The sequence below is a fragment of the Augochlora pura genome, chromosome 5 (genome assembly GCF_028453695.1).
Source record: "Augochlora pura isolate Apur16 chromosome 5, APUR_v2.2.1, whole genome shotgun sequence".
In the NCBI taxonomy this organism is placed as follows: domain Eukaryota; kingdom Metazoa; phylum Arthropoda; class Insecta; order Hymenoptera; family Halictidae; genus Augochlora; species Augochlora pura.
The window spans coordinates 17,070,818-17,085,888 of record NC_135776.1 but is presented as its reverse complement, the minus strand read 5'-3'; the positions used below and the strand labels follow the sequence as shown (position 1 = coordinate 17,085,888).

General features: G+C 34.1%; 1 protein-coding gene across 1 annotated transcript; it reads right to left on the bottom strand.

Annotated features, from left to right (window-relative positions):
* Positions 1-902: 902 nt before the first annotated feature.
* On the bottom strand, positions 903-5,483 carry LOC144470066 (trypsin 3A1-like). Its single transcript, XM_078180874.1, has 7 exons — positions 5,421-5,483; positions 4,434-4,575; positions 3,886-4,045; positions 2,930-3,135; positions 1,879-2,084; positions 1,522-1,579; positions 903-1,033 (listed from the first exon to the last, which is right to left on the bottom strand). Exons 1-7 carry the CDS (start codon positions 5,481-5,483, stop codon positions 903-905), a joined length of 966 nt encoding a protein of 321 aa, XP_078037000.1.
* Between the last annotated feature and the right edge of the window lie 9,588 nt (positions 5,484-15,071).

The following is a 15,071-nucleotide window of genomic DNA, read 5'->3' as shown; positions in this document are numbered from 1 at the left end:
TTTAAAATGGTCTACCTTGATACGAGTTGTAAACAATTAAAAATTGGAAAAGACACGGCTTTTCAATTTGTACACGTTTCAGTGACTGTGAAATCATTTTTTAAATCTTCATTATGGGCTCAGATAAAAAAGTGAAGAAACAATCTTTTTTTATTCCAAATAATGGTAAAATTTTTAAGTAAGTATTTCAGTAAATTTACAGTGAACTAGTCCCTCTAATATTTATGAATAAATTCAATATGAGTTGATTAAGATTAGTTTTAAAAAATTGTACCATTTTAAAAATGATTGCTTAATTTTGCTCCTCCTTATAAATTATAAACAATATCATTTCCCCCGTTCCAACGATGATATTCTTTTTCAATAATATCTCACGAAAACACGTAATAAACAATACAAATCGGTTCTGTTGCAGACGAGGTTATTCTATGAACACATATTTTATTTAACAATCGTTTTATACAGGCAACGCGACGTCGCAAAATGTCGGCGCTTTTCTTATTATATACATAGGACTAGATTACCTTAACTACGTGCAACGAATCAACAACAACAATAATAATAAATTAATGATTCGCAACGATCGGTCGATGGCAAACGCTTCGAAGTTATTTACAAATATATCTTTGTCGTTCGGGATGCAGAAGTGTTTGTGTGCGATCGAGGGAACTGTGACGTACAGATACGCACGTGTCTACGCCTTACGCTATGTCTTTTAATACTGATCGATTTAGTTTTCGTTGGTTAATCATAGAAAGTTATACTGACAAGTTCTAAGCTCGGAAACGTGCTTCGATCGCTTGTTTATTAAGGTACTGGCTGTGTTTTACGATGCTAAGATTTTCTACGATACTAAGATTCTCTACGATGCTAAAAGATTTTTCGACAGCACGTGTCGCGGGTTAATGACGCGGCGGTGGACAGACGCATTCGCCGTCGAGACGATCCGCCAACCATCCGATGTAGTTTGTCACTTTCGTGTAGACGCCTGGGAATTTTGGCTTCGCGCAGCCACGACCCCATGAAATAATACCTGCGCAAAAGATTGTTTTAGAAGAGGTTCCTGAGGTGATTTCAAGCAACTTTTTCCTTTACAGAATTTTTCTTCGGTGCTTTGTTTAAGAGTTATTAATGAAAAACGGTGACCAATGAGAGACGAGCTCGGCTGGCGCGAGACGAGATCAGCTGACGATCTCGCCTCTCATTGGTCACTGTTTTTCGTTAATAACTCGTTAACGAAGCCTCAGAGAGAATTTTTGCAAAGGAAAAACTTGCTTTAAATAACTTCAGGAACATTTCCGTATTGGCAAAAGATTTTTGGGACACCTTCTATATTTTAGATGTCTATTTAAACACGTGGTTTGTCATTGGATCGTTGCCTAAAGTTATTTAATGCGAGGCGAGCTTTATTTAACATACTGTGTAAGTTTATGCAAATTCCTACAATTATATACAGATTCGAACGACTTTTTGTTTTATATATTTTTAACGACTATAATAAGTATTTGTTTATGATCTTACCTACTACTTCAAGCTGTCCGTAGCTTCCTTTTACGTGGAGGGGGCCGCCACTATCACCCTTTAAATAACCCATAACATATTAACATAAATTAACCCATATATTAAAGCGAAGATAGTTGTTTCTATTATTTTTAATATTTTTGTACGCTAGGACCTCGATTATCCGAACACCCTTTATGCGAACTCTCTGTTATCAGAATTCTTTATTATTCCAAATCTAATTGTTGATAACGTTGCTAATCAATAAATAATAAAAAACCTGTTGTTTTTATTTTCAGTAGGTAAGGCTTTGTTACACCGTCTATATGTTTAGGAAAAATATTTTTAATAACAATTGGAAGATGTTTGAGTACTTACGAAACAGGCATCGCGTTCACCTTCCAGGTAACCAGCGCAGAACATGTTCTCAGTGATCCTCTTCTTCTGATATCCCGCCTGATCACATTCTTCCTGCGATAAGATTGGAAGGCTTACTTTTCGCAATTCGTCGCTCACAGCTTGATCCTCCCCAGTTCGACCCCAGCCGACCACCGTAGCTGTTGCTCCTGTGTAGTCGATAGCTTCTGAAAACAATACAAATGGCATCGAGTCGGTTCACGTTTTCATCCTAATTTCGGCATGTAAACCCTAAGCACTATGATCTCTTTCATTGTTATATCGATTAGCTCTGATTCGTTCTTAGTAATTTGCCTAGAAGAACGATAGAGTTTTTATTTATTGTATGCTTTCAAGTTTTTATTTATTGTATGGTTTCAATTTAGTTCGGAAATTAAATTCTCTAATTTTTATAGCATCTTAAGGCTAGAAATACCATGGTCAAATGACAGGTTCATCTCATTTTAAAGTTATAATAACAATTGAGACTATTTCGTGGGAAATTGTAATAACAATTAAAATAATTTCATGGAAAATCATAATAGTTACGATAATAATTTATCTATTATTTAGCTATTATTATATAATTTTCTAAATACTAGATACCTTTCGCGATGAATAAACTAAATGAAATAAAAATAAAATTAATAAAACACATAAAATTAATCTCATAATAAAATACAAGAAACATAAAGTATAGACCACATAAATATAAAATACTATCAAATATAATTAAACTATAACAACGTAAATGTTTACAGCCGAATGACCGGTCGCTAAAGTATTAATCTTATCCACTCGTCGCAGAAGCATAGTCTACCTTTCGCACAGGGTGTCCCGAAATTATAGCACTTCCGGGAAACGTTCCTGAGGTCATTCAAAATTTGCGTTTGTTATTTGCACGAGAACGATTGCCAATCGCGATCAGCGATTCGTTATCGTAAAACGGTACACAATCGACTGGTCAAGGCGTCTTTTCACGAGTCTGTCGGAGGGATTGCATAATTCCTCAACAAAACGCGCGTATACTCACTATCTTCTGGTAGACACGCGGTTCTCACGATACCGTTCACATCCACCGGTCGATCCATCTCGATGATAGCGATGTCGTTGTTAAACGTGTACGAGTGAAAGTTCTCGTGGATGGAGACCGACTTGATACGACGAACTATCGCGCTTTTATCCAATTTCGGACGGTCGCTGTCCGCTAGGACCAGTTTTATGCTTTTCGTGTTGAACCTGCGGCAAATAGTCAATCATTGTTCTCGCGCTAGTTGCAATTTTATTTACTTGCGCTATGATTTCTTTCGTAGTTTGCTGAGTTGCACTTATTCGTCGTTAAACAGAGATAGATGTTTATGATGAGTATATTCTTCCTTGAATAGCGACAGTTGGCTCTGACGAGTATATTCGTCATGACACAAAATGTGGAATTTCTTCGTGACGAGTGTTCTCGTTATTTAACACAGTTAGCCGTCTATGACGAATATACTCTTCCTTAAACAGAGATAGTTCTCACTGACGAATATACTCGTCGTGACACAAAATATGCCATTTATTCGTGACGAGTATTCTCGTCGAAAACAGCTAATTAATTAAAAAGACACTCTGACATTCGTTATTAAATTGTCTGCTTTATAAAAGTGTTCCCTCTAAACAAAAAGTAAAGAAAATCAAACATATACAGTATAATTACTCGTATTTCAAAGAAATGATTCCAATAGCTAATTACTTAACAATTTTTCTAATAAATCGAGACTGTTTTTGCCTTGATTTTATTCCCAGGAGACTTCGATTTAGAAGAAATTAATAACAATCTATAAAATCTTCGTCACAAGTTTGACTCTGCCATTTTCGCCTAAATACATCAATGCACAAATGTTGTTTACTGATAACATTTATTTGTAATAGAAATCTAATGTTCTGAAAATATGAGAACTGTTTTCGCACGTATAAATTGAAGGCTCGTGTTTTCGTGGCGGAACCTACCCTTCCATACAATGTGCCGCTGTGAGCACGTGTCTCCGAGTGATTAAACTTCCTGCGCAGTAAAATGTACCATGATTGCTCATGCTAACCATCCATGGGTATTCGTAAACGCTTGTCACATCTCCGCCGACGATCCTTATTTTTCTTCCCACACCGCACACTGTTAACATAAAGTTTCTTGTTATTATGGAAATTTTTCATTAATAATATTCAATATTAATTATTTATATAATATATTATATTAATTTATATATTATTTCTTATTAATGAATAATATTAATTACTGATACACAATATTAATTATAATTATAATAAGTCTAAATTATATAATATTAAATTAAAGTTTATATACCATATAAATGTAATCACCAGCGTCTTTGCATTCATGGCGAAGAGACCAGAAAAGTTTCAGGACGTTTCTCACATTACTTCCAAATTATCACAATTATTGAAAAAGGAAATTCTCCTCTAAATTATATATATTTTCAGAATTAACTCTGAATATTTTGATCTCGCTCAAATAGAACCACAGTCTGTTCATTGCTTACCGCAGTCGTTGCAGACGTTCGGCCTTTTCAGGAGACTCCGATGCAGTGAATCGAAGCCGAACTCGGTCGCAGCATTCGTAATGTTATTGCGTACCTGACCGTTCGAGCTACGAAGAAGAAGCCTCTTATCGATCTGTGTTATCTAAAAGAAATACAGAGATCGGTCGCGTGAAATTGTGACACGTAATTATTGCGTGACTTTCTTTCAAAGTTTGCGCTCGACGTGTCCCTTGCATATCAGTGCACCGGTGTGTGCACATGTGCTATGACTCGTATGGGACACTTCGATCTAACACTTGTTACTTTTCGTAATCATTTTTTTTTTAAATAGTAGGGATTGAAATATTTGCATAAGTAGATGATATTTGGAAATATTATTTCGTTTAATGCTTAAATGGAGTACTGTTTGGTAATATTATTTCGTTGAATGTTTAAATCGTGAGAAATCACTATTTATCATTTACAGTTAGATTTAAAAATATAAAATAATGGCTTAGAGATAAAAATATTTTGGTCGAATAATTTGTTATAATAATATTAGCATTTAGATGAAATTTATTTAGTATGTTCGAAAAATGTTCTATATTATATATAAATGTCTATATACATAACCATATAAAATAAATATATTATTATACATACAATATCATATAAAGATATATAATATTATTATACCAAATTTACATAATACGTGGTCACACCAAGCCAAACAAATTATGCTTGCATAAGAATGCGACCCTAGCAAAGTTACAGAAACTTGAAATCTTTGATGTGTAAAATGCAACTAAACAAATTGTCACAGAATTTATACAGAACATAGAATGGCCAGGACGAAGTGCATCAGACTCTGACCCCATAGAAAAATTCCGCGCACATCGACGTAACAACCGACAAACCTTCACGCGTACCAGGAAAACTTTCATTGGAATAAATAGCATGAAGATGTCTCCTATCATCCGACACGGGAAAACAAGATGCGTAACTCACCACTGGGGGCAACGCGTAGCTGCAGCAGCATATCCCCAAGAGTATGAAGAGTGTCTGTTGCATTGTGTGTGCTGTTACGATGCTCGCGGTAACGGTGTCTGCAGCTCGTATGAACGACGGCGATTGGACAAGCGATGGTTCCTTCTGAATTTCGATCCGCGACGGTTGTCGGCCGATATATGACGGGTTGTCCCGGTGTGCCGGTGTGCCGGGCGTGAAAACTCTAAAAGTATCGCGATCGTTTTGCCGTTTTATAGTAAATTATAACTATCGAAGAAACCCGGCCGGCGTGTACGGTGGGGATCGTCAACCTTGAGTGGTGCGATTGCATTGGCAGATGTTGCATGTGACAGCTTTTAAATCAGCCGACGCCGCGGCGTGTCGGGCGGCGTTGTGTCTCACCTGTACAGAGACCACCCACCACGGTGAACACAAGGCAATGAAACGGTGATTTTACCGTGTACATACACCGAGGACCATGCCTGTGGAAGCGTCTCTCGGTCGGGCATCAACCACCATCAACGAGCAATGTCAACACGCGCCCGGGGTACCGCCTCTTCTCCCTTCACCGCTGTATCCTTCGTTCGCTATTGTTCCTCATCATCTTTTACGACTAGCCGCTCCTCGATCCCTTTACTTTGCTTCCTCCTCACCTCCCCGCCACTACCCCGCCACCCCCCCTCTCTCTCTCTCTCTCACTTATTCGCTCGCTCGCTGCTAGATCTCGAGATCTAGTTGACACACAATCAATGTCAGTTTCGTCAGTCGACAACCTTCGCGCTACCCCCGATCCTCTTCTGGCATTGTTCTAGTTCGGGCTGACACGGGTAGCGTGTCGGGAGCATTGCTGAGCATTGATCCCGAATCGCCGAAACCAGGTGGCCGGAGCTATTAAAATTAATTTGCCGGTGGAGGTCGGTCGGGTGCTCTGGTAATACTTCTGTTGGTGAGTTGATATTGCTGTTTACAATACTATATATTATATTATATTTCTGATATTATAAATCTTATTATAAAGTTATTATAAGTCTTATTGTAAAGATTTCGAACATGATCTTCTAATATAATATATTATGTTACGTTATATCATACTATATTACTCATACGTAATATATTTAATATAATACATTATATTATACTGTATTGCTTATACGTAATATATTAATATAATATATTGTTGCCCTATAAAATCGTGCCACACTTATTACAATGATTTGTAACATGATCTACTAATATAATATATTATTATGTTACGTTATATCATACTGTATTGCTTATACGTAATATATTTAATATAATATACTGTTGCCCTATAAAATCGTGTCAGACTCATTATAAAGATTTGGAACATTAATGATTAAATATATTATAAATTATTCGCATCCTTCAATTCGAAATGAAATTCTACCCATTTACCACTAATATTTAAATATTGAAGTGAGGCTTGCCGTATAATAGATATAAATTATCTGTCTGACGTAGAAATGTATTAATAACAAATAAAAGCTAATCAACGTAGCTGTGAAAAAAGTCATAGCGCAAAGGGTTAATGTCGTGTTTAAATGTTTCCCTGAGTTGTGGTCAATAATATTCAAGCTTGCATTAAAATAGAAATCACAAGGAATCTAAACAAAATCCTTTATTATTATATATTACTTATAATTACATATTTAATTATAGTTACATATTTATCTATAGTTAAATATTTATTTGCAAGTATATATTTAATTACAATTATATAGTTTTACAAGCAGCATACCTTAGCCACTGTTAGATCTCGGTATGTTTATTCGTAATTTAATGAAATGGATCCTGTTTCAGAAAGTAGGAATGTTTATAGGTACTAAAATGTCCATTATTTACGTTACGTTGTAAAATTGTAAAATATCTGATGACGAAGGAGAGGTAAAGTTTTATACATTAACATTGAAGACGTAGGGAGAAAGTTGTGAATTCTACAACATGCTGCTAAAATTATTATTGAGGCTTGTTGTAATATGTTAGAAAAATTAACTGCCGAAAGATGTGTATATTATTGTGAAATTATTTTGTATAATACTGGACATTAATGTTATTAGTTTAACATTTTCTGGACAAGCTTATTGATGGTTTTAATGCAACCTTTGCACTCGTGTGTTAAGGTTATACGAAAATCAAATCTATTTCCCATATATTATAATATATATTTAATTACATATGTATTATATATATATATATAGCCATATTGGAACGACAATTTTGTTCTATGAAACATTCAGTCCAAATATTTGCAATCAGAGACTAGGAAACATTCAAATATGAATTATCAGTTTGTATAGTCTATTCAGATTTTAGCCACTTTTTGACAATTTAATATTATTGCGTTTAGTATTGTTATCGCATCGATAGTTGGCGATGCGAGAAGACCTCGCGGTTGTTGATGACTTCGGCTTACATCTTCTGGGAGTTTGAGGTCTGAGAGTTTCTGCGAGGACGCGGTGGGATCCCAGCTGTAGCAAGGCGAATAGAAGGCTATCGAAAATTGAGTTTAAGGGTTGGTTTGCTAAGTTGGGGAAATTCATTCGGAGAACTCCAACGCGTTCGCTGGCATCATTTATTTCAACAATAGTTACACGATATTTAATCAACGTTATAAAATAGGTACAAATTCTCTGTCTATTTGTCTTGCTCGATGAATTTCTGCCAGGTGTAAAGTTGTTAATGAACCGCAATTTAATCGTTTGAAGTGTCGAGTAAAAATTGGTATATCGTCATTATTTATTTATAGAATATTTATATATTTGTGTGATAGGTTATTTAGAATTGTTTGAAGAGATTTGTTTGAAATGATTTTACAGAAAAAGAGGGTTGGTGAAATGAGCTCAATCTTGATCAAATAAACAGTTAGATAAAAACGAGAGATAAGGTTTAACAAACACTTGGTCGCGTCATTAATGCGCTCAATTTTTACCTGGACGTTCCACTTATGTGTTACAAATTGAGTAGTGTTGTTTATAGATTTATTTTGCCATTCATTCGTATAATATTCATCCATATTGTTACTCATATTTATTATTATTATTGATATTGCTATTTTACTTCAATCACTATACCAAAATGAATATTTATTTTTTTATTGAGTTGTTTCAACTTCAATTCAAATCATATAAAACCACACTATACATACCGCTTAATTTCTCATCCATTTCAATTTCATTAAAACTTACAAATTCTCAAATAAATTCAAGCTTTATTCGCCCAGAAAAGCATCGAGACACAAGGAAAAATGATCGAACCGAATTAATTCATTCGCCATTCGTTCCCTCATCCGTTCAGCGATGGGGCTTCGTAAACAAGTTTCAATTAAGCGCAATTCTCTGTATTAAATGAATTATGCATCGTCCCGTCGAAGCTCCGAGTTTCGCGCATAGTTCGAAAACGAATCGGACCGTGCTTTCACATCCATGAGATGTAACAATGATTTTTATTAATCCCTCCGTGGCATCGACGGCGAATGTTTTACCATAGGCGATTCCGAGAAGTTCGCCGCGCTATAACAACATAACTGGCACTATTGCGGCGTGAAAATCAGGTCAATGTAACAAGCGTCGCGTCTACGGATTCGTGAGGCCGCAGGACAATTCCATTGTTACCGTTTTCTTTACGCCGCGGCGACCTTCGCAAGGGTTTTGTCGTAATCCCGTCGACACACGTCGTTGCTTCCCGTTTCGCTGATTGTGGATCAAACGCGAGCCTAGATTGTCTTATGTAAATTGGCGCCGGGTAAACAAACCGGGGCGCGTTCGACGACGATAATCGTTCGTCGTTGTTCGTTCGAACGGATTACACGGTTCCGCGGCTAGACGCGGAAACTTTAATATTTATTCGGCTAATTAAATCGCGTCGAGCAGATGCTGTAATTGCACGGAACTCTGTACACTCCGCGACGCCTTCGAGCCCGAGTGGCCCAAATAATGCAAGTCCTTTCGCTCGTGAAAGTTTAAATATAGTAGGAGCGCGTGTAATTAGCGTCACTTTATATTAGCTGAAAGCAGAGTCGGACGTTACTCGTATTGTTTCGAGTTAGAATTTGTTTAAGATGGTTAGACGAATAATAAAGTCTCTTTAGTTTGATAGAATAATTGTTGTTGTTAAGAATTATTGTATGGTTTAATTACTTGAGGAAATTGTTCGCATAATTTTTTATTCTAGTGAGTTATTTGAACGATGATACGATTAATTGTTGACTTATTTTTACATGATTTTATAATGATGAGTGGATACGTTCAGGATCAGTTTAGTCGCAATTGCTTAATTGTCAATAATTTAGTTATTAATTTTTTTTTATTAAGAGATTTATTATCGTTTTATATTTATTCGATAGCGTTCAATTGAATTTCGTTCTCTTTGTCTCTTATTAATAACATTTTGCGCACCACTGGGAATTTATAGTAATCTAGAGTGCTATAACAATATTTCCTAATTTTTCCAATTTGTTATTGATATAATTATAATATAATATATTAAACATATAATCAAATAGTAATATAATTATATTATGTTATATAATGAAGTAATAATACAATTACACAGTTATATAATTATATTGCATAATATAATTAATGTCTATTCATCCCTCGTTTACGCAATAAATTTACTGTTCCGGCAAGAACACAATAACCACAGAATTTGTCGTTGATTAGTATTATGCATCTGTTGCATCCATTGCATCTGTTGCATCTCTTCCACGAGCGGGTACGCGTACAATTCGGCCAACAAACGTACAAATATGCTTGCATCGTTAAATAATGTTGCGAAATGCCTGTGATTATCGGACGTAGCTGTAAAATGCGAGTAAAAGCGGGAGAATTGCTAACGTGCAGGAAAGTGTTGGATAATTTATGCGTTATCCTCCGCTCGTAATGGCCATCGCGTTTCTCAATGTCTGTTTTGGTTTTTGACTCGGTGTTTGTTCGAAAAACATCGAAGCTCTCGAACACAGGTTTCGATGTATTATTCGATCGTGATTTATAACTAACATGTCGATCGCTTCTCGAATTTCTCCGCTGAGAAATTGGAAGAATTAACGCGACTCTGCGAACGTTGATTGATTATGTTCGACTATGAACGTCTTACTGATGAGGTTCTCCTCCAACCCTTTACGCACGGCTGGCGACTCTCTAGTTTTCGTGATGACTTTAATGGCTCAATTTCATACGCGTGAATTGCAATAAATAATATAAGATAGAAGTATTCAGAAGCAGAATGATATAGAATAGAAATAAAATAAATCAGGAATATTTAGAAAATATGTTTAAAAAAATAATTAAAATTGTTTCCAGTGCCAAGTCGACCATGGACATCTTGCACATCAATTTGATATCACCTATCTATATCCATATTTTTATATTAATATTGTAACTTAACAGAATTACTGAATCATATTTTTATTGTATAATTTGTCTGTAATGTATATGTTGTATAATTTAGCTGCATAATTTGCTATTATACAGAATATATTCTATATAATATATACACAATATATCCTTTATAATTATACTATAAAATTATGGTATACTTTACTATATATAGTATAATATATACATATATAACTATATAGTACAATATAATATATACTCTCTACTATACAGAAAGTACATTCACGTAAAGTACATCATCGAGCCATAACAGCATGTACAATTCAGTACATTATTTCCTATATTGCAACTTATTAATACACCTGCATATATACAATAAAGCAATAATCGATCGCGTCGTATGTAATGAGGTAACTATTACAGAACGACACCTGGAAATTATAATATCTTGACCCTGAAACAGCCCGAAATCATGGCTGTGATCTGACCGTGGTGATAAGCTTAAATAAGGCAAGGCTCTTGATAAGATTAGTCATAGGTTGTGTCAACAAAGCAATGGCCCACCCGCATGAGGGTAATGTGACCCATATACCTTGACCCACTGTCATGGGTTACAGGTAATATACACACCTATGTCCTACATCATCTTATCGTTTCTCTCAACGTTAACTAGAACTTCGATAACTCGGCTTGTGTACATGGTAATCCTGTCACTGTTGTCTTTTCGATGACCGAGCTGATTCCACTCGCCTTTTTTAATAACAATGTCCGATCGCGATGATGAAACGTCCGTTCGCAATAATATCTAATATACATGATATATACATATAATATACAATAGAATATCTAATAAATATGAGATATATAATGTATAGTATTTAATATGTATTAGAAATATAATATATAATATTTAATATATTTAAAATAACATCTGTTATGTTGTGATATGTGCATATGGATCTTATCTATTTATCTATGTACAATATATGTAATATATACAATATACATATATCAGTAAATAATTCCAACGATAATAACTTTATATTTCTCCTTTATATAATGTATAATGTGTACAATTTGCTATACATTCTTAATATCATTAATGTTATTTGACGTAATATGACTCGAATTACTGCAATTAATACAGTTTATTCTACATGTACATTATGTGTGTATATGTATTTAATGAATAATATAATGGTGATAAAAATCATTGTCAAAATATTTTCCCCAAATAATTATATTTCCCATATAATTATTATACGTCTTAGAACTAATCATATATAATATTATGTTGAATAATATAATTTAATGTAATATAATAATAAAATATTTTAATATAATATAATGTAATGTAATATAATAATAAAATATTTTAATATAATATAATGTAATGTAATATAATAATAAAATATTTTAATATAATGTAATGTAATATAATAATAAAATATTTTAATATAATGTAATGTAATATAATAATAAAATGAGAAATTCGACCGCGGCAGGTCGAATGTGAAAGGGTTAACGATTCCGCCGGTTGTTTTTCGCGAGACCCGGAGGGAATCGTAAAAGGTGAATCACCTCCGGCGGGGATGGCCAAGAACCTCTCGCATCCTTTGCGAACCGAAATCTTGAATACACAGGCGCGCGACGTTTCGGGCCCGTCGATAATGTTCGGCCGTTCGGAAATTTACATACGGTTAGCCTAAATTTTCACTCGGACTACTCGCCCGTCCAGTATCCCGTATAAATATAGATGTGACGCTGAATCGAAGACTTGTGTGAAAGTGTACGCCGTCTTGGTAGGAAGTGTATTGTCTACCGATTGAACCCGCTCGCTTCTTTTATTCGGTGGCCGGATCGCGCGCCGGCTTAGTTATCATCGGCGGCCCTACTATCCTGTGCAACCGGCAACGATCATAGTGCTCGGGGTGACAATGTGGATTCGCTCGTTAGTTTGCATGCTCGTCCTGGTCGCGGCGACGCGCAACACCAATTGCGCGGTAGTAAGTAACTGTTTCGGCACCGCTATCCTCGCCGAGGCTGTCGTCGCCTACGTCGAATCGTTCCAGTCACATTATTGGACCGATAATATTGTTATTATCCGCTCGATGATTTTGTTACGTTCTCACAATTATTTTCTCGGAATTCGTATTCCGGAGCATAATAATTTCAATTGTACTTGTTTCGAATTTTTGGAAATTCGATGTCGAGTAGTGAATTACCACTAAGATTGTTGTATCGCGTTCTATAATTATTTTTATGTTACCAGAATTTAGATTTAAAATATTATTAAGAAATTTAATTTTTTATGCGTATCATATACTTTGTTATGCGAAATAGAAATACTGTAAGTCTGAAAAATTCTTTTAAATTTACAGCTACGATGACTTTCGAGTGTCAAGGATTAAAATCGTTTTTATTAAAATATTTACAGCTTATTTTCCGAATCCATGAAATTCGAAGACTTTTAGATTTTATCTAGAAAGTGTGAAACAACAATCTAACGCAGCGTAAAAATAATTTAGCGACGGTGGATGATTTGTAAAAATTGTGAGACCGAATATTTACAGTGTTAAAATATTTTGGCAATGATTGTCTTTATATTAAATTATATTAAAGTAATTAATATAATTCGACAAATTATACATAATTCATTAAATAAATACGGTCGTCGTATGTAGACATTAATAATTTTTCCTCTCGCGACATAAAATCTTTTTTATAAACATTCATTCCCTTGCCCGCTACTAATTGAACTAATTTAGTAGCTTAACTTATCCTATCAGCTTGTTCTTTATGCTCGCGTTCACTAGCTTCGAACTTTTACTAATAAAAACATGTGTGTTTATTGTAGGACGCACAACCAGCAGTTGCAGAGGTTCAGAATATAACTTTGAATGGCACACTGGCTAATGATGCGACGTCAGTGGACGACAAAAACTTTTGGGAATGGTTATACGGTATAATAGGTGCGCCGGTGGCAACGACGACTCAACTTCCGCCGCCAACAAATGAAATTAAAAAATGCATGCCTTGCAGTAAGTTCAATCACTGTTTTTTATTAATATAAAATGTAATTTTTATGTAAACTTGTTCTAAATTTCTTCGAGTCAAAATTGCAGCCAGACTTGTATTAAATAATTTCTTATTTAAAAATGAATATTGAATATCTTAAATTAATATATTTGTATTAATAATGAAATTAATATATCTCTGTTAATATTAAATTAATACCTCTATATTAATATTAGTTTAATATATCTATAATAATATTAGATTCATATATTTATATTAATATTCGTTTAATATATCTGTAGTAACATTAAATTACTACATTTGTGTTAACATTAAATTAATACATCTACATTAATATTAAATTATTGAAAATCATTAAATTAAAGAAATATTGAAAAATGCCTTTCAAAAGCAGAATCTCTGAAACAACATATCATATTTCTCATTACAGAATGCGGGTTGGCGAATACACAAAGGCGTATTGTTGGCGGCACGGAGACACAAGTGAATCAATATCCATGGATGGTGTTGATGATGTTTAGAGGACGGTTCTATTGCGGTGGATCGGTTATAAACTCCCGCTATGTAGTAACAGCGGCGCACTGCGTTGACAGGTGACTTAACTTTTAGTTTTAATCAGTTATCCTTTCAGAGCATCGTTGTCTCGCGCAACGCGATTCGAAAATGAGCGAGCTTCGCGCGAAATCATTTTTACTGGAAGAATTTATATTATTTATTAGTATGGATAAATAGTATAAATAGGTACTGTAAATATATAGTATAAATAAGTACTATAAATAAAGGATATAAGTAATTACTGTGAATAAATAATACAAGTAGATACTATACATAGGTACTATAAATGAATGCTATAAAGAAATACTATAAAGAAATATTATAAAGAAATATTATAAGTAGATACTCTAAATAGATATTATAAATAGATACGATAAATAAATACTATAACTAAATGCTATAAATAAATACTATAAATAAATATTATTTAGATTGCAAGAATCACATGATCAAAATGAGTAGCAATATTCTTCTTATTATTATTAAATATCCTCTGAATTGATTTTACTACTAACGTGTAAGGTACAAATCAAGAAACATAAAAATACATAAATTAATAACCGTATGAGCACTATAGTACAGTTATTAACATTAAGATCGTTATTATTATTGTTCCATACTAATTGAAAATGCCTCTTTCACAAAATTGCTACTGAACACTACAAAATATATTTATATTTGTGGTATCGCATATATATAT